Below are 24,103 nucleotides of genomic sequence, written 5' to 3' on the forward strand. Positions count from 1 at the left end.
CAGTCTAATGCAGGGTTTCCATTGGTGGGTCACGACTCCCTGAGGGGTCGTTGAGGATTGGCTGGGGGGGTCGCGAAGCCGTGCTAGAAATGGCTTGGGAGAATAATATTAATAACTTATTGTTTCGAGGTACTTTTCTGTGTTTTAATTCTGATGGTGCTGTATGCTTCTGGTGAGTGTTGAGAGGGAACACCACGGCATGTTTCTGGGGCATGTCATGGCCGGCTGTTCTTCAAAATTGGTGTGTAAAAAAAAAGAAACTATATATATATATATATATATATATATATATATATATATATATATATATATATATATATATATATATATATATATATATATATATATATATATATATATATATGTCTAGTTTTAAAACATGACCATTTTATTTATACAATTATACGATAACCGTCGTGTCCTCGGGAATCTCAGTGGTCTGTTTCGTTGATGTTTTTGTAATGAGAGCCTCGTCAGCCTCGTCAAGGTATACCTAAGTTAAGGCTAACTACGTCATGTAGATCCCTTTCAGCTTACGTAGCCGCTGTCAAACAAGGAAAGGAAAAGCACGAAGTTAAGAAAACCTTGGCGTGTGTGAACACACACACACACACACACACACACACACACCGTCTTCTCAGTACTAGGCGATTATCGACTCGGTGTTACTGTTGCTAAATAAATACACTAAGTCAAAACAATTGCCATCTGTTTTGAGAAAAGCTTTAGTTCGTTACACGCACGGCAGTCGATCATTCACACATACAAAAAAATCACTGTTTCTAGGATGAAAAGCGGAATAAAAAATATTCCATCTGGAGTTCGTTAAGTATTGAGTTGTTATGTCTTCTGCTACAAGTCTCCGTGTGGGTGGCCGTGGGGCATGGGGCGGTGCGGGCAGGAGTGGGCACGGGCGGGTGAGGGAAGCAACACGTGCACCTTGGCCATGCAACCATGCAATCACGCGCACACGCACACACGCACGCACGCACAGATAAATCTACCAAGGCATGCGTCGTGCAGTTTACTACATGCTAGAGGCAGCTGATCATCTGTCAGGCCCGGAAAGAGGCGGGCCTCTAACTCACTAAAAACAAAATTTCTATTTTGTCTTAAAATTGAGACTTGTTTGCTCGGCGCTACAAACTGTAAGAAGGTATTTCTACTACTGTCAGCTACGTGTTGTTACTTATGTATTAAAAAATGTGAAATTCTTACATCTTATAAAAAATCCAGTACAAAATATTCTGGTGTAAATTCCTTTACATAATCTAGTAGTAAGGTGTGACAGATGGTCAACTTGTTATTCTTTATCAACATGATAATCCAACACACCGAGGAGCTGCCTCGCCAGCCACCAGTCGCCGCGCTGGCCCGGGATGTTCTTAGGCCAGGATGAGTCATGTCACTCATGTCTTAAAAGTTTTATGAATGAAACATGAACTGTGAATAATTACTTCAGTAATATCAAGATCATCATCTGCTAAAACTATCTCTTCAGGTTAAGTGCATGGAAGGGTACTCAGCCCATGGATGGCACCATATCGAGTGCAGGGATTTTTCAAGGCTGTGAAGCGTAACTTAATGTGCTGTTATGTGAAGAAAGATTTTATTTCTTTTCTTTAATTTGCTTAGTTCTCATTTATTTTTCGAAAACTGTACTTCCAGACGCATCATTATTGCATTCATGAGTCATTTATTTATAAAAACCTGCTTTATTTGTGCCACGTGGTGTTTAAATTTTGCACAACCGAGCCATTTTAACGCGGCCACCATGGTGGGGTGACGGAGGCGCCAAGGCGGCAGGATGCGATAGCGGGCAGGGCGGGACTAAAACACGCGCATGCAAGCGAGGGGTGAGTGCAGACACTTACCTTCTTACAATACTGGCACTGGTAGGCGCCGCGCCCCTCGTGCTGCTCGGCGGCATGTCTCATGATGTTCTCTTTGCCAAGTACCGCCAGCCCGCACACCTGAAGGGGAGAGGCTGTGAGTGGCGGCATAATCACCTGAGTTGGAATGATATTAGTGTTGCTGAGACACACGGAAAGGAAGCAACATTTATTGTCTATATACAAAACACTATTCACTATATATAAAACAGTTGACTAAGTGCAAAGTAAAAGTACAATATGCAAACTATAAAATTTGTATTGAGGACAATAAGTCTAATAGGAGTGTCAGAAAAACTCGTCTTTAATTCATAAAAAAAAAAACAATGTAAAGACTAATAAATGCCATATTATTTAGCGTTGAAATAAATGAAATCAACTCGATGTGGCAATGTATTTTGTTACAACCTTTCTGTTCATTGTCGTCGTCGTCCTCCTTATCATCATCAACATCCTCCTCCTCCTCCTCCTCCTCCTCTCCTTCCCGGGCGGAGTGTAAAAATTTGGGCGGCTTTTCCGGTACCCTACGCCCCTATCCACCCAGCAGTGAATGGGTACCAGGTATTAATCGGGGGTTGTGTCCCGTCTCCTGGGGTCTGTTCCCTTCTCCTATAATTCCTTCCCCTTCTGTCTCTCTCCGGCATATGACCACAGATGTTGCGCCGCCTAAACGAAACTTTCCAACTTTTTTTCCTCCTCCCCCTTCTCATCCTCCTCCTCCTCATCATCATTACCAACATCAGGAGGCATTGTTTTTCCTTGTCTGACAATTAAGTACACCGCCCTTCTAATGTCATCTCTTCACCTAGCTCAGTCCCGTGACCTCTACAATAATAGGGATACCACCGAATTGCTATAGTTGTCCATCAGTTTTCAGTTCTACTCCAGATATGACCTGGCTACGTTCACGTGTTTCTTTTGAGGGTCATTAACCTGTCCGCTGCGATTGGCACGGATTTGGCCTTCCCTGGTAGCCTGGTAACATTATACTCCCAGGTCTTTGCCTCTGTGGTGGATAGTGGAGTGTTTCCCATGTGGTATTGGTGTGCTGGATATCCACTCCCATGGTGCAGGACTTTACATTTTTCTTCACTGAATTGAAACAGCCACTTTTTGATCCATTCCTGTAGCTTGGTGAGGTCTAACTGTAGGAAATCCGCAGTCAAGGGGTTAAAACTACTCCATCTTGTCTCTAATCTGGACCCGTAGTCTCAAACCTTTCTGCGCCCAATTACAAATATCTGACAAGGCTTTCGCAGGCGTTTCGGGCATTTTCAGGGGTAGTTTAATGGCCCTGGTGGTTGTATAATTACACATATTTGACAAGGCTTTCGCAGGAGTTTCGGGCATTTTCAGGGGTAGTTTAGTGGCCCTGGTGGTTGTTTAACTCTTCTTCTGTACCATGAATGTGAAAGAGTCCTCATGAAAGCCCGATTTATCTCCATTTTGACCTTTGAAAATAATTGATGTGCGAGGTGGAAGCGTCTGAGAATACCGCCCTTGCTATGGCTCGTATTACAAGACACTTTGCCATATCACATAGCACACCAGTACCACAAGGGAAACACTCCACTATCCACCACAGAGGCAGAGAAAGACCAGGGAATATAAGTTCACCAGGCTACCAGTGAAAGCTAAATCCGTGCCAATCGCAGCGGATGGGTTAAATCCCTCCCTCGGTCATTCTTTTCAAATTTTCCTTAGAATCACTTCGTAAATATTTTCATTTACGATTCTGGGGATGTCGATGTCTCATCCCGTACACAGATTTCTATGGCTTCCCAATCTATCATATGAAACACTTCTTAACAAGCAGTGGAGTATTTTACAGATATTGCAATACCATTACAAACAACTCTATTAAATTGGATTCGTTCATTTCTCTAATATGGCTTGATATCTTGCTGAAGGAATATTAAGATAAATTGGATTCGTTCATTTCTCTAATATGGCTTGATATCTTGCTGAAGGAATATTAAGATTGAGATGGAAAATTTGAATGTGAATGTGAATGTGTGTGTGTGTGTGTGTGTGTGTGTGTGTGTGTGTGTGTGTGCGTCATTCACCCATGGCCTTAATCTCATCTTTTGAGCTCAAAGAACCGAACTTTGGGTATGCATGGACCTTACACACCACACATCTCTATCCCTCTTGCTCTAGGGGATACTAAACGCTCCTGCCTACGAAAAAAACTGTTAGTGGTGTGATTGTGACTCATACATCATATAGATTTTTTTTTTTTTTTTTTTTGTCAGTGTAAAGTACCCGGTTGACTGACTGGTGGGGGATGAAGAAGCAGCTCCGTGTGATGAGCGGCGCTGGTCGACGCTCCTGACACCTACCTTACAGTGATACTTGCGGATGGTCAGGGAATAGTTGGGGTCATGAAAGACTGAGCAGTGCATCCGGTAGTACAGTGGGTGGGAGAACTTCATATTACAGCCGCCACAATCTGCAAAAAAGGTGTCCATCAATAGGATATACCCGCGAAGCATTATTTTTCGTTATGATCAATGAGAAGTATGGCTATTAACTGACAGTCGTCGTTTTCAGGCGAAGGAATTAAGGAAAAGGAGGAGTTCATAAGACATTTGATAAGACTGTAGTTTACGAGAGGATGAGGAAATTTGTAGACATAAAGAACAGCTACATGTCTATATCGTATACAAGAAAAGTTATAATGGGGCTTAACACAGTTTGACCTCCATTAGTGAATATTTACCTAATAACTAACTCGACTTTTTCATGCCTTCTACTCTTTTATTTTTTTCCTTTTTATTTATTTATCTCTCTCTCTCTCAAAAACAAGCTCGACCGTCACTTCCTTCACCTTAATATTAACTAGAGTTGAAATGCAACGTTTTGGAGCCATCCGATTAATGTAGAATCACTTAGGTTTAAGGACAGACCACCTAGTCTGGACCATGGGGTCTGTGTGGTCTGATTTTCTATGTAAATCTCTCTCTCTCTCTCTCTCTCTCTCTCTCTCTCTCTCTCTCTCTGTACCAATTCCAAAAATATCAATCGTCGCATCGCCAATGATTATGTTCCCAACTTTGCCATAAAATGTTACACAAGATTATTGGGGATCATATCAACAACTTTTATGCTAATTTAGGAACGAGCTGACTGCCCATCTTTTCCATACATCTCTGTCACCATGACGTAAGCAGTGCAATGCCTTGTTCAACGCCCATTCAAAAAGCAATGCCAATCAATATGCTGTATAGACACAACTTCAATTTCACTTGTAAATCTAGCGCACTTAACATACTTTTGTTTTCCTCTTTTCGACACAAGCTGATTAGATTTAGCAATTATATATGGATTTTCATTTTAACTTATGAAAAACTCACTTTACAGAGAGAGAGAGAGAGAGAGAGAGAGAGAGAGAGAGAGAGAGAGAGAGAGAGAGAGAGAGAGAGAGAGAGATACAGAGAGAGTGAGAGAGAGAGAGAGAGAGAGAGAGAGAGAGAGAGAGAGAGAGAGAGAGAGAGAGAGAGAGAGAGAGAGAGAGAGAGAGAGAGAGATTAAAGATATATGTATACATGATGATTGGAGGGGAAAAGTAGGGAAGCAGAGAAAGCAGAGGTTGTGGGGAAGTGTTTGCATATCCATGAGTAAGAGGCAAGATGAGGGGAGGAGAGAAAAGGAGGAAGGGGAGAGGAGAGGGAAGGAAGAAGGGAGACTAAAACGTAGGGTGGAACAGATAGTATATGAGAAGGGGTGGAGGAGAGAGAGAGAGAGAGAGAGAGAGAGAGAGAGAGAGAGAGAGAGAGAGAGAGAGAGAGAGAGAGAGAGAGAGAGAGAGAGAGAGAGAGAGAGAGAGAGAGAGAGAGAGAGAGAGAGAGAGAGATAGAGAGAGAGAGAGAGAGAGAGAGAGAGAGAGAGAGAGAGAGAGAGAGAGAGAGAGAGAGAGAGAGAGAGAGAGAGAGAGAGAGAGAGAGAGAGAGAGAGAGAGAGAGAGAGAGAGAGAGAGAGAGAGAGAGAGAGAGAGAGAGAGAGAGAGAGAGAGAGAGAGAGAGAGAGAGAAAATTACATGGAATTACATAGATAACCAGACCACACAGGCTCAAACTAGGTGGTCTGTCCTAAACCTAATACGAGAGAGAGAGAGAGAGAGAGAGAGAGAGAGAGAGAGAGAGAGAGAGAGAGAGAGAGAGAGAGAGAGAGAGAGAGAGAGAGAGAGAGAGAGAGAGAGAGAGAGAGAGAGAGAGAGAGAGAGAGAGAGAGAGAGAGAGAGAGAGAGAGAGCTCATAGTATTTTGTGAACACCTTCGGTTTAATAAACATCCACGCTTTTTTTCTTGTTAGACAGTGATAGAACACCTACACGTTACTGTCCTCCTATTTATTCTCCTCCTTCTCCTTTTCTCCTACTCCTTCTTTTCTTCCTATTTCTCCAATTTCTTTAAATATTTTCTTGCTTCTTCAACATTTCCTTCATCCCGTCCTCTCTTCACTCTCCTCCCCAGTAAACACGCCACCGCCTCCTCAATGATCATTTAGTCATTATCGTGTACTCTCCTCAACTCTCTCTCTCTCTCTCTTTCCGCTGACAAGGAGCGGTTACTGTTCCCCCATGAAACAGTGGACTGGGGCTTCGTGGTGTTTGTAGGTTCTTTCCGTACCCAGAAATTGGCTAATCAGCTAACTCTCATGGGGAAGATACTTGCTGCCGATTACGAGTCCAGCCAGTGATCAGTCTGTGGTTGTGGTTGTGGTGAATTGCACACACACACTTACAGAGACGCCTTCTCCTCCTACGACTCCAGGAACGCGACCAACATCTCTCAGACAGCATGAGCATACAAAAACCTTCCCATTTTTTTGCACAGAGACCTTCTGAGACTGAGCAGGGCCAGGATTCCTAGTCGAGAGAGAGAGAGAGAGAGAGAGAGAGAGAGAGAGAGAGAGAGAGAGAGAGAGAGAGAGAGAGAGAGAGAGAGAGAGAGAGAGAGAGAGAGAGAGAGAGAGAGAGAGAGAGAGAGAGAGAGAGAGAGAGAGAGAGAGAGAGAGAGAGAGAGAGAGAGAGAGAGAGAGAGAGAGAGAGAGAGAGAGAGAGAGAGAGAGAGAGAGAGAGAGAGAGAGAGTTGACAGTAGCAAGGACCGCCCCAGAGCCAGGTTGATCAATACCCGCCTCACCTTCCCTCGCTCCCTTCCCCCTCTCCCTCACGCCAAGTTTCCTCCTCCTTCCCCTCCTTCCCACCTGCAGCGTTACAACTGGGGACGGTTGTAGCTGCTGCGTGGTTGAAGATCTGTGTGCTCGCTTGTTTATGTAGTTATGTATGCATGTACGGGTCGTCATTACAGTCTGTGTGTGTGTGTGTGTGTGTGTGTGTGTGTTAGTACCGACGCCCGATGTGAAAAAATGCTGTTATCAGATACACTTTTTTTGTGTGTGTCAGATTTTCGCTCTGAAATTTATCCTCTTCGTGGGTCTGAAAATTCTCAACCTTTTTCTTATCTTGGAAAATCCTCTTAAAAATCTGTGTTTCTTTGTAATTCCTCTTTCTTTTTATGGCCTTGAAATTCCATTAAAATCTGTTTGGCCTCTATCAAGCAAACAATGACACCGACAGGGGTATTAAGAACGGATGTAGAGTAACTCAGATATCAATTTTTCCTCGGCATTTCATGGACTTCAGCTTGCCTCCGTGGAAGTAAGGAAGAAAAGCTTTACTTCTTTTCCATAACCTTGCCTTCTTGAACAATAGTTTATGTAAATATATATTTGTATTTCAAATTCATATTTCCCCCTCCTGGCGAAAAAAATCCCAATGCCAGTCCTGTAACGCACTTGGAAAATCTGGAGTATGACTGTGGCCTTCACCTTCTTTGAAACACGACATGCCATTATTTTCACGGTGAGGTGTGGGAATGCTGTAGCGTTGAGACAATGTGGTGGGTGGGTGGACCTGAGTTATAGCAATAGAGTGCTGCGGCGGTGAGTGCTGTGCTTCCGATTGTGTGCATGCCCCTCCGTCTGTTTGTCTGGGGGGCTTCATGGTGCAGTGGTTAGCACACTCGACTCACAACCGAGAGAGCCTGGGTTCGATTCCCGGGCGGAGTGGAAAAAATGGGCGGCTTTTCCGATACCCTACGCCCCTGTCCACCCAGCAGTGAATGGGTACCAGGTATTAGAACATAAGAACGTAAGGAGTCTGCAAGAGGCCGGTAGATTGAGGAGGAGGAGGAAGAGGAGGAGGAGAGAGCAAAAGGAAAAAGACGGTAGATTGAGGAGGAGGAGGAGGAGGAGGAAGAGGAGGAGGTGAGGAGGAGGAGAGAGCAAAAGGAGAAAGAGGGTGAGGCGGTGGAGGAGACTTCATGGGAGGTAGGCGTTCAGAGAGCAAATGTTCCACCTGAGGGTAATGGAGCTGTGGCCTCGAGAGAAGATTAAGGCATGAATTTTGTAGTCGCCAAGTTTTGGAAAGTTTCGTTTAGTCGGCGCAACATCTGTGGTCATATGCCGGAGAGAGACAGAAGGGGAAGAAACACAAGAAGTTGGAAAGTTTCGTTTAGTCGGCGCAACATCTGTGGTCATAGCCGGAGAGACAGAAGGGGAAGGAATAATAGGAGAAGGAAACAGACCCCAGGAGACGGGACACAACCCCCGATTAATACCTGGTACCCATTCACTGCTGGGTGGACAGGGGCGTAGGGTATCGGAAAAGCCGCCCAAATTTTTCCACTCCGCCGGGAATCGAACCTTTGTAGTCGCCAAATGCTCGGGTAGACTTTGAAATGCATTCTTCATCCCCATAACTGTGAGATGCAAGACTCGGCAGGGGAGGCAGCCATCTGATGCTAGTCTGTTAATCTTGCCACGCTTCATCTTATTCTCTGATCCCACTATTTTTTTTTCCCGCTACCATGAGGGACTGAATATCACGTGCCTGCAAGAGTAAAGCTTTCCTTCCTTACTTCTACAGAGGCAATCTGAAATCCATAAAATCCCGAGGAAAATTTGATATCTGGGTTGCTATACATCTGTTCTTTAAAACAAATGGCGATCACAAACAAGAGCCAGACAGGTTTGTAAGGTAAGGTAAAGCCATCAAGGTGGGAAAACTATCTGGCGCTGACAACCAAAGTCATCTCTCCCGGCAATGTCTCCTCTTTCACTTCGCAGAGGGATAGAGTTGGCTTTGGAGACAGCAGGAGGAAAGGAAGCAAAAGAGCGTCTAGATGCGTACATTCAACACGAGGTCTTCCCTTTCTCACAGGAGAGCCAAAAATCACGGAAATTCTCTCTTTGTTTGGAATGGAAGGAATTACAGCTTGACCTTCACGGACGAAACAACGACTCAAAGCGAGGAACTGACGGAGCGCACCAGCAAACATTCGGTGAGTTGAATATGAAAAAAACTGGATTAATTAAAAGGATCGTTCAATTGAAAGAAATGAAAATATGATCCTGGGCGTGGCAGCAAACATGGTAACATCTGACTGACAAGAGCGAATGGAACTAACAAAGACTGAGCTCAAAAACTACCTTGTCAGTTGTGGAAAATGTACAGAGCAGCGTTTGTTTGGGGAAAAGTTTGCCCAAAACACACGTGGCTCGGGGCGACTATTTTTTTTTTTTTTACTTATATCGTGTGTGTGTGTGTGGGGGGGGGGGGGAGGTTACATGTGACCGTCACTTTTCCGTACACCGATTTCTTTTAATCTTCTTGCTTTCGGGTGTTGAAGTAATCGCTTTTTTTTTTCTTTTTTTTTTTTACAGCAAAGGAGGCAGCTCAAGGGCAAAATACTAAAACTGCAACATAAATGCCCGCTAGACTTCGCTCCGACAAATGAACAATAACAACAACAAACAACAACAACAACGAGAGGCCAGAAGGGAGGTAAGTTTAGGGTCGAAAAGCGTCTTGACACTCCTCTGAAAGTGTTCAAGTCGTAGGCAGGAGGAAATACAGATGAGGGAAGATTGTTCCAGGCCCAAATCCACCGTCTACCATCCTCCTTCTGGAACTCCCGCTCACTACTTTGTCTCTCTACCATCACGACACCTCTCCTGCCGAAATTGACCTCTCTTCTTGGCCACTCCTTTGACCTCTATTCAGGAGCAGTATGTAGCGGGCTTTTTTTTCAATATTTTTCTTTACGCCCTTGAAGTGTCTCCTTAGCTGTAAAAAAAAAAAAAATAAATAAAAAAAACGCTGCATTAACCTTTTTCTCACGTGAAAGTTCAAAACCTGGCTGCTGCTCCCTCTTTCGCTTTATAGGTTTTTTTTTCTAAACAAAAGTTGGTATTTTTTTTGTCTCAGGAGCACTGCAAGAGATCTGTCATCTGTTCATAAAGGCCAGGAGTCTTTAACCCGGTAGCTGCAGGGATCATGTTTCTTAAAGGTCCCTCTAAGCGAGAAAAATGAGAAAAATCATCACTCACGCAAACCATTTCATAATATATATCAACGCATTTGTGATCAGTTTATGCATCATCTATTTTGGGGGGTTTATATCATGGCAAAAATGTGGCCCGTCGCTGTTACACGGTAAAGCCACAAATTTGGCCTGTCGCTGGTACACGGTAAAGCCACAAATTTGGCCCGTCGTTGCTACACGGTAAAGCCACAATTTTGACCAGTCGCTGCTACATGGTAAAGCCACAATTTTGACCCGTCGCTGGTACACGGTAAAGCCACAAATCTGGCCCGTCGCTGGTACACGGTAAAGCCACAAATTTGGCCCGTCGCTGCTACACGGTAAAGCCACAAATTTGGCCCGTCGCTGCTACACGGTAAAGCCACAAATTTGGCCCGTCGCTGCTACCGGGTTAACCACTGCACACAAGTTGGTGGTGGTCTTTCATTTCCATACTCCTGGCTGCGCTATTGCGATATTTTAAGTTGTATTGAATATAACTTTCTAAACTTCAATACTTGAGGTAAAACTACGTTCTCGATTTAATTTATTTCAAAGAATTCCAGAAACTATATGACCTGCATGTTTGGCTGTTCGTTCCCTGCGTGTCTGCAATAAAGTACAGCTGCAACTCAGACCACAGCTAACTTCATCTCCCAGTGCTCCCAATGAAGGATAGGAAGAGAGGATTTACATCTCATTTTCATCAATACACATTAAATAGACGTGTACCTATAGACTACTCGTGCTAAAAAGGGTCTTCAAGGACTTGTCGACACCCAACACGGTATACCTCGTGTGGGTGGACTGCAGCGCCTTCAACACCACCCTCAAGAAAGTATATCGAACATTTAACACGGCACCGATTGTATTAACACACACACACACACTCCAACGACACACGCGCGCTCACACACACACACACACACACACACGCTCATCCCTCTAGTGTCACCACCAACCACAGCGATGTCCTAACGACCCCTCCGGGTGGCATTCAGAGGCTACGGTGTTACTTCTCCTCAGCATAAGTAATCACGTTTCCCGAAAAGACCAAGAGAGGGAGCACATCCACAGGTATGGAATGAGGGGAATCTTACCGACAAGTGTTAAAGGGTCTATTAATTCCTCTTGCGTCATTAAGAGAAGTAAAGGATATTGGAAAGATGTCACAGAGCCCATGGGAGCCGGAAAAATATGTGAATTCGAAGGATTTAGACATTTTCATGCAGCTGCAGCCAAGACTTATTTCGAGCTCATTTTTGTAGTGTAATCCGTGCTGCATAGCGAGTCGATGCGTCCATGACAGCGATACATGGTTTATTCACATCGAGGAGAATCAGGAAAGAGAAGAGGGAGAGAGAGGGATAGCGTGTGTGTGTGTGTGTGTGTGTGTGTGTGTGTGTGTGTAATTCACCATGGCCTTATAGTTGGACTCGTCAAATTCCCACGGAACTACGAAAAAGACATTTAAAGTTTTCTTCAAAATCTTGATTCTCTTTTCGCTCACGTGCAGGCACTGTTTTCGTTCTCTGGAGCCTTAACAACTTGTCTTCCGTCCATGTATTACAGAAACAACAAAATCAGCGTCAGATAACTCACTCGTCTTCTCCATCTTCTTGTCTTCCGCCAGTATATTACAGAAACAACAAAATCAAAGTCAGATAACTCACTCGTCTTGTCCATCTTCTTGTCTTCCGCCAATATATTACAGAAACAACAAAATCAAAGTCAGATAACTCACTCGTCTTTTCCATCTTCTTGTCTTCCGCCAATATATTACAGAAACAACAAAATCAACGTCAGATTACTCACTCGTCTTCTCTATCTTCTTGTCTTCCGTCCATGTATTACAGAAACAACAAAATCAACGTCACATTACTCACTTGTCTTCTCCATCTTCTTCCGGGACCAGGCGAGGGTCGGGTCGTGGGCCCAGAACATGAGCTCTTGGCCGATGCTGACGTCCTGCGTCGTGATGAGGAACACCCCCATGTCGCCTCCACCTGAGCCGTTGCCGCCCATCACAATGAGGCCGGAGCTGTCTTCGCCTGAGGGACACAGAGGATTATGAAAGGAAGTTTAATACACTTTTAAATAACTAATCGTCGCACGTGAAATATTACAAAACATCAGATTTCTTAATGCTTAATATTATAGCGTCAATAACGGTTAGTATTGGTTTATTTAACTATTATTATTATCATTATTATTATTATTATTGTTATTATTATTATTATTATTATCACTATCCTCTGTCAGGTTTGGTATGTGTGTGTGTGTGTGTGTGTGTGTGTGTGATTATGTGCGTGCGCAAATGAGTGAGTGAGTGTTTTTTTTTTTTTTAAGGCAAAGGAAGCAGATCAAGGGAAAACAAACAAACAGAAAACAAAACTAAACAGCCTCTCTAAGCGCTGCTCTCGCAAAAGAAAACAGCATGAGCGGCCTGTAGTGAGGTTCCTTTTCGTAGGGAGAGGCGTCTCGATACTCCCCTTTTGAAAGAGTTCAGGTCGTAGGCAGGAGGGAATATATACGGAGGAGTGTTCTAGAGTTTAACAGCGAAAAGGATGAAAGAATGAAGATGCTGGTTAACTCTTGCAAAAGGGATTAGGATAGAGAAGGGATGAGGAAGAAGATGAAAGAATGAAGATGCTGGTTAACTCATGCAAAAGGGATGAGGAAGAAAAAGATGAAAGGATGAAGATGCTGGTTAACTCATGCAAAAGGGATGAGGGAGAAAAAGATGAAAGGATGAAGATGCTGGTTAACTCTTGCAAAAGGGATTAAGATAGAAAAGGGATGACGAAGAAGAAGATGAAAGGATGAAGATGATGGTTAACTCTTGCAAAAGGGATTAAGATAGAAAAGAGATGACGAAGAAGAAGATGAAAGGATGAAGATGCTGGTTAACTCTTGCAAAAGGGATTAAGATAGAAAAGAGATGACGAAGAAGAAGATGAAAGGATGAAGATGCTGGTTAACTCTTGCAAAAGGGATTAGGAAGAAAAAGATGAAAGGATGAAGATGCTGGTTAACTCTTGCAAAAGGGATGAGGAAGAAGATTAAAGAATGAAGATGCTGGTTAACTCTTGCAAAAGGGATTAAGATAGAAAAGGGATGAGGAAGAAGAAGATGAAAGGATGAAGATGCTGGTTAACTCTTGCAAAAGGGATTAAGATAGAAAAGGGATGACGAAGAAGAAGATGAAAGGATGAAGATGCTGGTTAACTCTTGCAAAAGGGATTAAGATAGAAAAGGGATGACGAAGAAAAAGATGAAAGGATGAAGATGCTGGTTAACTCTTGCAAAAGGGATTAAGATAGAAAAGAGATGACGAAGAAGATGAAAGGATGAAGATGCTGGTTAACTCTTGCAAAAGGGATTAAGATAGAAAAGAGATGACGAAGAAGATGAAAGGATGAAGATGCTGGTTAACTCTTGCAAAAGGGATCAGGATAGAAAAGAGATGAGCAAGTGTTTCCGTTTCCCTATTGTCTCATCAACACATGCTCTCTAAAAACAAATGCTCTTACATTCCACACCGCGCTGCATACACGCAACACGCACACCATTTCCTCAAAATTCATCCCTGGAGTCCCCGTTTGTGGTGTGTGGGGCGACAAATATTCCCAGGTCGGACTCAACTTTCGGTAATAAACCAACTTTTTCTTCATCAGTTTCTGCCGTGTTCGTGATCTTCGTTCTATTTTTCATTCCGTGAAACACCATCTTCTCCTATAAACCTCATCTTCACTTTCTCACCGCAACAGTTTCCTGGGCTACTGACCGTAATCTCTCCTCTGCTCCTTCTTACTTTCTCCACCCTAACTCTCAATTAAAAGCTCGATGCTGCGGCTGCTATCACGGAACGACATCACGTGCTCTCGTGGCCAGATCTTGATTCTTCAAAATTCTTCAAAAAAGAGATCAGTCGGGTTTTTATGTGTAGTATTTTCGGCTCATTGTACAGAAGAAGGCTCAGACTACCACTAGGGTCATAAAACTACCCCTGGAAATGCCTACAACTCCTGCGAAAGCCTTGTTAAATATGTGTTTCTTTAGGTTCATGGTACAGAAGAAGGGTCACACTACCACCAGGGTCATAAAACTACCCCTGGAAATGCCTACAACTCCTGCGAAAGCCTTGTTAAATATGTGTGCTTGGGCGGCGCAGTGTTTAAAAGTAGGACCGTCAGTCATCTTTGGAATCAAGTTGTTCCCGAAAATGAATAAAATACTAACTTGCTTCGATGATCGGTCTCAAGACGACCACCAAGTTGGCTGAGTCGCGGTCCGGAGCAGGTCTCAGGTAGCGGGTCCAGTTACTCCTGCGGGGGTCGACGGTGCTCAGGTATCGCTTGCCCTCACCGCCAAACACCTGTAGGAAAAAAGCACCATGGGGGATATCAGCTCTCAAACTCTATACTTACTCTTTTACGTTAGCTTTTGACCTTGAAAATCACACTAAAATAAACATATAAACAAAATATACCTAATGAAGAAAGAGAAGAAAAAGAGTGAGTTGATCTTATGACACAAGTTTTGAAAGACCTTTAAAATCACACTAAAATAAACATATAAACAAAATATTCCTAATGAAGAAAGAGAAAAGGAGTGAGTTGATCTTATGACACAAGTTTTGAAAGACTTTTAAAACCACACTAAAATAAACATATAAACAAAATATACCTAATGAATTATGAGAAAAAGAGTGAGTTGATCTTATGACACAAGTTTTGAAAGACTTTTAAAATCACACTAAAATAAACATATAAACAAAATATACCAAATGAAGAAAGAGAAAAAGAGAGAGTTGATCTTATGACACAAGTTTTGAAAGACCTTTAAAATCACACTAAAATAAACATATAAACAAAATATACCTAATGAAGAAAGAGAAAAAGAGTGAGTTGATCTTATGACACAAGTTTTGAAAGACCTTTAAAATCACACTAAAATAAACATATAAACAAAATATACCAAATGAATAATGAGAAAAAGAGTGAATTGATCTTATGACACAAGTTTTGAAAGACTTTTAAAACCACACTAAAATAAACATATAAACAAAATATACCTAATGAATTATGAGAAAAAGAGTGAGTTGATCTTATGACACAAGTTTTGAAAGACTTTTAAAACCACACTAAAATAAACACATAACCAAAATATACTTAGTGAATAATGAGAAAAAAAAGAGTGAGTTGATCTTATGACACAAGTTTTGAAAGACTTTTAAAACCACACTAAAATAAACATATAAACAAAATATACCTAATAAATAATGAGAAAAAAAGAGTGATTTGATCTTATGACACAAGTTTTGAAGAAATTGTGAAATAGTGGAGCTTATTTGTATTTTCTAACGTATTATAATTTCTCTATACACATTTCTTGTCATGGGGTGAAGAAAAAGAGAGTTGGGGCAGTACAGGGAAGAAGGCAGGTCCGTTAGGGAGAATGATGGTAGGTGTATTTGGTCGGGTACTTGGTGTAGTTAAAAAAAAAGGGGTTGATGGGGAGATAACAAGTTGGGGCAGTACTGGGAAGAAGGCAGGTCCGTTAGGGAGAATGATGGTAGGTGTATTTGGTCGGGTACTTGGTGTAGTTGAAAAAAAGGGGGGGTTGATGGGGAGATAACAAGTTGGGGCAGTACTGGGAAGAAGGCAGGTCCGTTAGGGAGAATGATGGTAGGTGTGTTTGGTCGGGTACTTGGTGTAGTTAAAAAAAAGGGGGGTTGATGGGAAGATAACAAGTTGGGGCAGTACTGGGAAGAAGGCAGGTCCGTTAGGGAGAATGATGGTAGGTGTGTTTGGTCGGGTACTTGGTGTAGTTAAAAAAAGGGGGGTTGATGGGAAGATAACAAGTTGGGGCACTACAAGGAAGGCAGGTCCGTTAGGGAGAATGATGGTAGGTGTATTTGGTCGGGTACTTGATGTAGTTGAAAAAAGGGGTTGATGGGGAGATAACAATGTCGTGTGGCTGTGTTGTACAATATGAATTTATGACAGGGAGGAAACCCTTCACATAGAGTAACAAATAATGCCCTCTATTGTTTAATATCACAAAGGCCATTAAAAAAATCTGCTCCGACTTGCTCCATTCCTCACTTTTTTTCTCTCTTTTTATCTTTCATTGTTTGTGTGTGTGTGTGTGTGTGTGTGTGTGTGTGTGTGTGTGTGTGTGTGTGTGTGTGTGTGTGTGTGTGTGTGTGTCACTTCTCAGCATCCTCCCCAATAATTCTATGGTAGTGGGAGTGCTTCATCACCCCGACAGATGTCACTACCACTGCCATCCCTCTCTTTAAGGTCACACTTGGAAATGGTTAAGTTAGTTATATATATATTTCACGACTCGTCTCCAACTCCTCCCCCCCCCACCCCCACCCCCCACACAAGCGCAAATCATTCAAATACTTTTTTTTTCTCCTTCACAACTACGTCAGTAAAGTCTTGGGGTTTTGTTTTCCAGGTTATAATATATTGCACTCATACAAAATTTATATCCGGGAAAGAAAAAGAAAGTAAATGAGGAGTACGGTGACGTTAGTGGAAGAAGTGACGAGTTTGGTGGTGGTGGTGTTGGTATGAGAATGATGAGTGTAGTTGTGGTTTGGGTGGAAACTGTGATGCGGCAATGTTAAGAATGGCGATGGTGGTGTAGCTAATTGTAAGTAACTTTTAGTATGGTGGTGGAGGAGGTGATAGTGATGTCTTACTGGGTGTAGTAGTGATGTTGGCAAAAATGGAGATTGTGATAGTATTAGAAATGAGGGCAATAGTTCTGTAAAGGGGCTATTACACTGGGCAAATTTTCCGTGGATCTTCAGTCAAACCACGATTTCTGCTAGCGTGGTTCTCATTTGTTTCTTGTTATTGCTGATGATGATGATGGTGAGTAATACCGTCGTCCTTCAGTGAAATCTACCGTAGCTTTGGAAGATCGTGGACGCGTCAGAAAACCACGGAAATATGAGAACCACGCCAGCGGAAATCGTGGTCTGACTGAAAATCCACGGAAAATTTGCCCAGTGTAATAGCCCCTTAAGTGGTAGCGTTGGTGTAGTTGGAGGCAGCATGTGGTGGCGGTGGTGGTGGTGAGGCCGAGCTTGGTGAGTCTGGTGGGGAGGACATGTATTGATCATAACGGATGGATGCTTATGACTGGCGGCGGGGAGAGCGAGGGAAGGACAGGGTGGGGGTGCAGCGAACGAGAGACGAATGGAGGAAATAACCGAATGAGAACTGAATTATTGGTGGGAAACTAATATTGTGAAGCGATGGCAGGCAGGAGGGAAAAAGGGTGAAACAGGAGAGATCTTTACGTACGGAGATGGTTTCAGGGAGTCAATGTGAATGCGTTCGTTTAGCAATAAAGGAGCAAGCAGATATTAACCGTGTAGCAGCGACAGGCCAAATTTGTGGCTTTACCGTGTAGCAGCGACGGGCCAAATTTGTGGCTTTACCGTGTAGCAGCGACGGGCCAAATTTGTGGCTTTACCGTGTAGCAGCGACGGGCCAAATTTGTGGCTTTACCGTGTAGCAGCGACGGGCCAAATTTGTGGCTTTACCGTGTAGCAGCGACGGGGCAAATTTGTGGCTTTACCGTGTAGCAGCGACGGGCTAAATTTGTGCCACGATATAAGCTCCCCAAAAAAGGTGATACATAATCTGATCACAAATGCTTTGATATGTATTATGAAATGGTTTGTGTGAGGGGTGATTTTTTCTCATTTTTCTCGCTTAGAGGGACCATTAAGAAACATCATCCCCGCTGCTAGAGGTAACCAGCTCCTTCATTCTCTCATCCCTTTCTCCGGTAAACTCTGCAAAAGCCTTCACGTGTCTGTATTTCTTTCTGTCTACCTAAACATTTTCAAGACAAGAGAATCAACACACCTCTGCAAATGATTCTGATAATCTGTTCTGGAATTCGTTTAATATACACTATTTGCAAAAGCAGCAGCAGCGGGCTTTTATGTTTCCCGTTTTTTCTTTTTGAGCTGTCTCCTCTCCTGTTAAAAATACCCATCAATCATTAATCATTAGGAGCATACGCCGGGGGACAGGGAAAGGGGTTTGTCGCCTCTCCTCACCCGCACAACGACCTCAACTCTGGGGGTCTCTCCGTGAAAGTCTCCATGCAGGCCTCTTTCCATGTTAAGTGCCTCATGGTAGGATCCATTGACTTACTGAAACCACGAACTCTGTGGGCATCCCCTTGGCCTCCTTCACTCGGTATTGTGTCTTAAAAACATGCCGCGGTAGTTGTTGAAGTCAAGACAGCCCACGTTTCCTTTCCAGATAGGGACGACCAACCCTCTCTTCCAGTCACGAGGAAAGATGCCAGAATCCTCTCCTAAAATCAAGACCGCATGCAAACCACCTCCAGTTTTGAGCAGCCCCGCACTGATGTTGCAAATAGTAACTGCCTTTCTATTCCTCAACACTCGCATTTTTTCTGACTTCGTCAAGAGAAGTTGGGTTTTCGTCAATGAGTTGATCAGCATCCATCATTTGCAACCCAGAATTTGGTAGATGCCCTCTCGGATGATCAGCTGTGTGCAACTACTCAAACTACCCAGCTAACCAAGCCCATGCCTATCTACGTCTGTCACGAGACAACCATCATTATTTAGATTGTTGTAGCCTTAGAGGTAGGCTCGGAGTGAAGCCTCTCCTGTACTCGGTTGGAAGATTTCAGGTCATTCAAATGAACCTTGCCGGCATTATGAAACTCCTGACACACCTCTTCTTGTCTCTCCTCAAGAGAGCTCTAGTCCTACGCCGCAGAACTCTATTTTGTTCCCTATTACCAGCAAGCCCAGCAACACAACTCATCTCAAATTCTCAAGCGCCTCCCCTAAACTCTACCTCTCCTAGGTCTCGGGCCATCTCCAAAGCACTTCTTTGCCACTTGAAAAGGCACAAGGATAGTCCATTGTTCTAAAGGGCCCTTAAGGAGCCTGAACAGATTGAACAGATTTAAGACCGTCTCTGTCTGCTAACAGGGATATGCCAAGTCTTTTATTTTCCTGAAATGGAGCACGATATAGTTGCATCTCGGAATTCTTCTTGACATGACATGAAGTTTGAGTGTTTCAACAATCTATGATCAGTTGCAAGGAACTGTATATTACAGGAACCCTGCAGTTTTGCATTCCTCCAACGAGTGTTACATGGATGTGGTCAGTCTATCTAGCTGAGTGGTCAGCGTGCCGGAGCGGCGTCATGGTTTGCGTCAGGTTTGCGTCCCACCGCCGCTACAAGCTGACATGTATTTTTAGCCATCGCCGAGTGATCTAAGATTGCCCACATGCTGTCCCAAAGACCACCTATCCATCCTGACCATAGATAAGTTCCGGGAGGGCAACATGAGCCAAGCAAGATGGCGCTTCTGTAAGCACTTGCATTTGTCATAACGGGCTGGGGATGACCATAAAAACTCACCAAGAAAGCCTCCGGCGCCATCGGCTTAACGTAAAAAAAATTGCTATATCAAGAAGTAACGCTGTGTAGCTCTTGTCTCTGGTACCACTGACGTGCAGTTCTATACCTTTTACATCTTGCAAAAATTAGGAGAGAGTTAATGGTGTTCCTGATACCAGAACCATTTGTGCCATTCATAGAATTAATGTCACCCAAGACAATTAATGTGTTCCGAAGCGGCCACTGGTCTAATACGGAGCCGAACTCCAAATAGAACATCTCCAAATCTTCAGTTTCACAAATCTAAGTAGGATCGCACACTGCAATAGGAAGTATAAAGGCCGTGGTATGCTTTAGCCTCAGTCAAATAATACGGTTTTTCATCCATAACAACCTCAACCACAAATGGCTGCAGTTGCATGGAAATGCCTATAAGAACACCCTTAATCAGGCATCATTACCTGTACTGGACCAGTCGTAGATGCTCCCCCCCCCACCCACCCCCTTATTCGTCTCGCCACTGCCAGGCCTCCTCGTATCAGAGAATCCGACTATATCCATCTTCAACCTTATGAGATCAATCGCTGGATAAGGCAGTCGGTGATCCTCCATGGCTTACAAGCAACCAACACGCACTACCTCCGAAGCTCAATCCCAGGCTTTGTTCTGTGGGCGGGCCCCACATCTGGACCACCCCAAACACCCCCTCAATAAAAAGAGGGGTTAGGGAGCAACTCCCCTTTCGAGATGTAGGGTTTGCCCTACAGCACTCATAGGCGGCAGGCTTTTCCGATGTGGATGCATCAAGGAAGCTTGCTGCGTGGTCGGGCCCCATGCAGAACCGGATACTGAGACCACGACCCCAACCTCCACGATTTTGTTTCGGGCTGAGAAAAAATCCCGGGAGGGGCTGCAGGTCTCACTTCAAACAGCCTACCGGTAGATCAAGGGCTGGACTTTCTCCTAGCCGTGGGCAGGGACGCAGGATTCCTCGGTAGGATAATAATCTCGATGACCCATTAGGTAAGAACCATGAATAGAGAGTAGAGAAAAGAAAGAAACAGCTCGGGTAGGTAAGAAACGTTGGAATACTCATTCAGAGAGGCCAGTCATTGCTACCATATTAAAGGGAGGATGACATCAAGATATATATCATTCAGAGAGGCCAGTCATTGTTACCATATTAAAGGGAGGATGACATCAAGATATATATCATTCAGAGAGGCCATATTAAAGGGAGGATGACAGGGAGGATGACATCAAGATATATATTCAGAGAGATGACATCAAGATATATATCATTCAGAGAGGCCAGTCATTGCTACCATATTAAAGGAGGATGACATCAAGATATATATCATTCCGAGAGGCCAGTCATTGCTACCATATTAAAGGAGGATGACATCAAGATATATATCATTCGAGGCCAGTCATTGCTACCATATTAAAGGGAGGATGACATCAAGATATATATCATTCAGAGAGGCCAGTCATTGCTACCATATTAAAGGGAGGATGACATCAAGATATATATCATTCAGAGAGGCCAGTCATTGCTACCATATTAAAGGGAGGATGACATCAAGATATATCATTCCGAGAGGCCAGTCATTGCTACCATCTTACAGGGAGGATGACATCAAGATATATATCATTCCGAGAGGCCAGTCATTGCTACCATATTAAAGGGAGGATGACATCAAGATATATATCATTCAGAGAGGCCAGTCATTGCTACCATATTAAAGGGAGGATGACATCAAGATATATATCATTCAGAGAGGCCAGTCATTGCTACCATATTAAAGGGAGGATGACATCAAGATATATATCATTCAGAGAGGCCAGTCATTGCTACCATATTAAAGGGAGGATGACATCAAGATATATATCATTCAGAGAGGCCAGTCATTGTTACCATATTAAAGGGAGGATGACATCAAGATATATATCATTCAGAGAGGCCAGTCATTGCTGCCATATTAAAGGGAGGATGACATCAAGATATATATCATTCAGAGAGGCCAGTCATTGTTACCATATTAAAGGGAGGATGACATCAAGATATATATCATTCAGAGAGGCCAGTCATTGCTACCATATTAAAGGGAGGATGACATCAAGATATATATCATTCAGAGAGGCCAGTCATTGCTACCATATTAAAGGGAGGATGACATCAAGATATATATCATTCAGAGAGGCCAGTCATTGTTACCATATTAAAGGGAGGATGACATCAAGATATATATCATTCAGAGAGGCCAGTCATTGCTACCATATTAAAGGGAGGATGACATCAAAATATAAGGGAGATTTTAGCGTCGTTTCCATCTCTCTTCATCAACCGCAGGGCAAGGCATTACTCGCTTTCTTTCGCCAGCAGCCATGTGCCTCTCCTCCCCTTCCCAGTCCCCCTAGTAAGTATTTTCTGTTTATATGAAATATGGCGGTAAATCAAGTACCTGGCAACCCATCTCATTAATTTTGAGGAAGCAGGCTTTAGACGTGATTAGCTGCAGTGTTGTCCCCTTTCTCATCCCATTAGTAATTACAGCCAATTATTTATGCTCCATTATCTTCGGCCTCCAATATTTACAAACCATGTATGCAAGGTAACACTGCCACTCGGGAAAACACATAAAATCATATATGACCAAGCTAATCACACACACACACACACACACACACACACACACACACACACACACACACACACACACCTGTCCCCTATTCTTCGACAACACTCAGCTGTCACCTTCTTCAACACTAAATATCCTCGGTGTATCCTTAACTCAAAATCTTAACTGGAAACTTCACACCTCCTCTCTCACTAAATCAGCTTCCTCGAGGTTGGGCGTTCTACATCGTCTCCGCCAGTTCCTCTGACCCGCACAGTTGCTATCCATATACAGGGGCCTTGTCCGCCCTCGTATGGAGTATGCATCTCACGTGTGGGGGGGCTCCACTCACACAGCTCTATTGGACAGAGTGGAGTCTAAGGCTCTTCGTCTCATCAGCTCTCCTCCTCTTACTGATAGTCTTCTACCTCTTAAATTCCGTCGCGATGTTGCCTCTCTTTCTATCTTCTATCGATATTTTCATGCTGACTGCTCCTCTGAACTTGCTAACTGCATGCCTTCCTCCCTCCCGCGGCCTCGCCTCACACGACTTTCTACTCAAGCTCATCCCTATACTGTCCAAATCCCTTATGCAAGAGTTAACCAGCATCTTCACTTTTTCATTCCTCACGCTGGTAAACTCTGGAACAATCTTCCTTCATCTGTATTTCCTCCTGCCTACGACTTGAACTCTCCTCCCGAAATTGACCTCTCTTTTTGGCCACTCCTCAGTACCCTATTCAGGAGAAGTAGCGGGCTTTTTTTTTCATTATTGTTTTTTTTTCACGCCCTTGAAATGTCTCGTTTTCTGTACACACACACACACACACACACACACACACACACACACACACACACACACACACACACACACACACACACACACACAAACAAACAAACAAAATACACAGGTGAGAAAGAGAAACAAAATATACAGCTGCACTATACATCAAAATAGGGCGGCACATAAAGCTGCGCCCACTGTCACAACGATCCATTTAAAGAGATGCATGGGGGTGCTCAGGTGGGGAGGCCCAGGAATATATTATAGATGACTAAGGTGCAGGTGGGAGGGAGAATTGGTAGGGCAAAGAGAAACAGAGAATGGAGAGAGGAAAAAAAGAGGAAAGAGGAGAACAGGATGGCAATGTACGGGAGACTAAAGTGGCTATTACACTGGGCAAATTTTCCGTGGATCTTCAGTCAAACCACGATTTCCGCTGGCGTGGTTCTCATATTTCCGTGGTTTTCTGACGTGTCCACGATCTTCCAAAGCTACGGTAGAGTTCACTGAAGGACGACGGTATTACTCACCATCATCAGCAGCAATAACAAGAAACAAATGAGAACCACGCCAGCGGAAATCGTGGTTTGACTGAAGATCCACGGAAAATTTGCCCAGTGTAATAGCCCCTTTTAACAGTGAAATTTGCTAAGGAAGCTGATATTGACTGTTGTTACGTCGTGGAAACTTTATGATTCAGAAATATACAATGATGACGTGTGTGTGTAGGGGAGCGAGAGAGAGAGAGAGAGAGAGAGAGAGAGAGAGAGAGAGAGAGAGAGAGAGAGAGAGAGAGAGAGAGAGAGAGAGAGAGAGAGAGAGAGAGAGAGAGAGAGAGAGAGAGAGAGAGAGAGAGAGAGAGAGTAGAGAGAGAGAGAGAGAGAGAGAGAGAGAGAGAGAGAGAGAGAGAGATAGAGAGAGAGAGAGAGAGAGAGAGAGAGAGAGAGAGAGAGAGAGAGAGAGAGAGAGAGAGAGAGAGAGAGAGAGAGAGAGAGAGAGAGAGAGAGAG

At 43.5% G+C, this 24,103-nt stretch overlaps 1 protein-coding gene across 2 annotated transcripts in view; it reads right to left on the bottom strand.

The window, feature by feature from the left end:
* Positions 1–24,103, bottom strand: part of LOC127006272 (uncharacterized) — a 96,854-nt gene that overhangs the window by 26,046 nt on the left and 46,705 nt on the right. For both annotated transcript variants that reach the window (XM_050875920.1, XM_050875919.1), the window contains 4 exons: positions 14,504–14,639; positions 12,148–12,312; positions 4,235–4,344; positions 1,875–1,973 (listed from right to left, as the gene is read on the bottom strand). In XM_050875920.1, the coding sequence (XP_050731877.1) occupies positions 1,875–1,973; positions 4,235–4,344; positions 12,148–12,312; positions 14,504–14,639 (510 nt within the window). The remainder of the gene's footprint in view (positions 1–1,874; positions 1,974–4,234; positions 4,345–12,147; positions 12,313–14,503; positions 14,640–24,103) is intronic.

Source organism: Eriocheir sinensis, chromosome 32, assembly GCF_024679095.1.
Source record: "Eriocheir sinensis breed Jianghai 21 chromosome 32, ASM2467909v1, whole genome shotgun sequence".
Lineage (NCBI taxonomy): Eukaryota > Metazoa > Arthropoda > Malacostraca > Decapoda > Varunidae > Eriocheir > Eriocheir sinensis.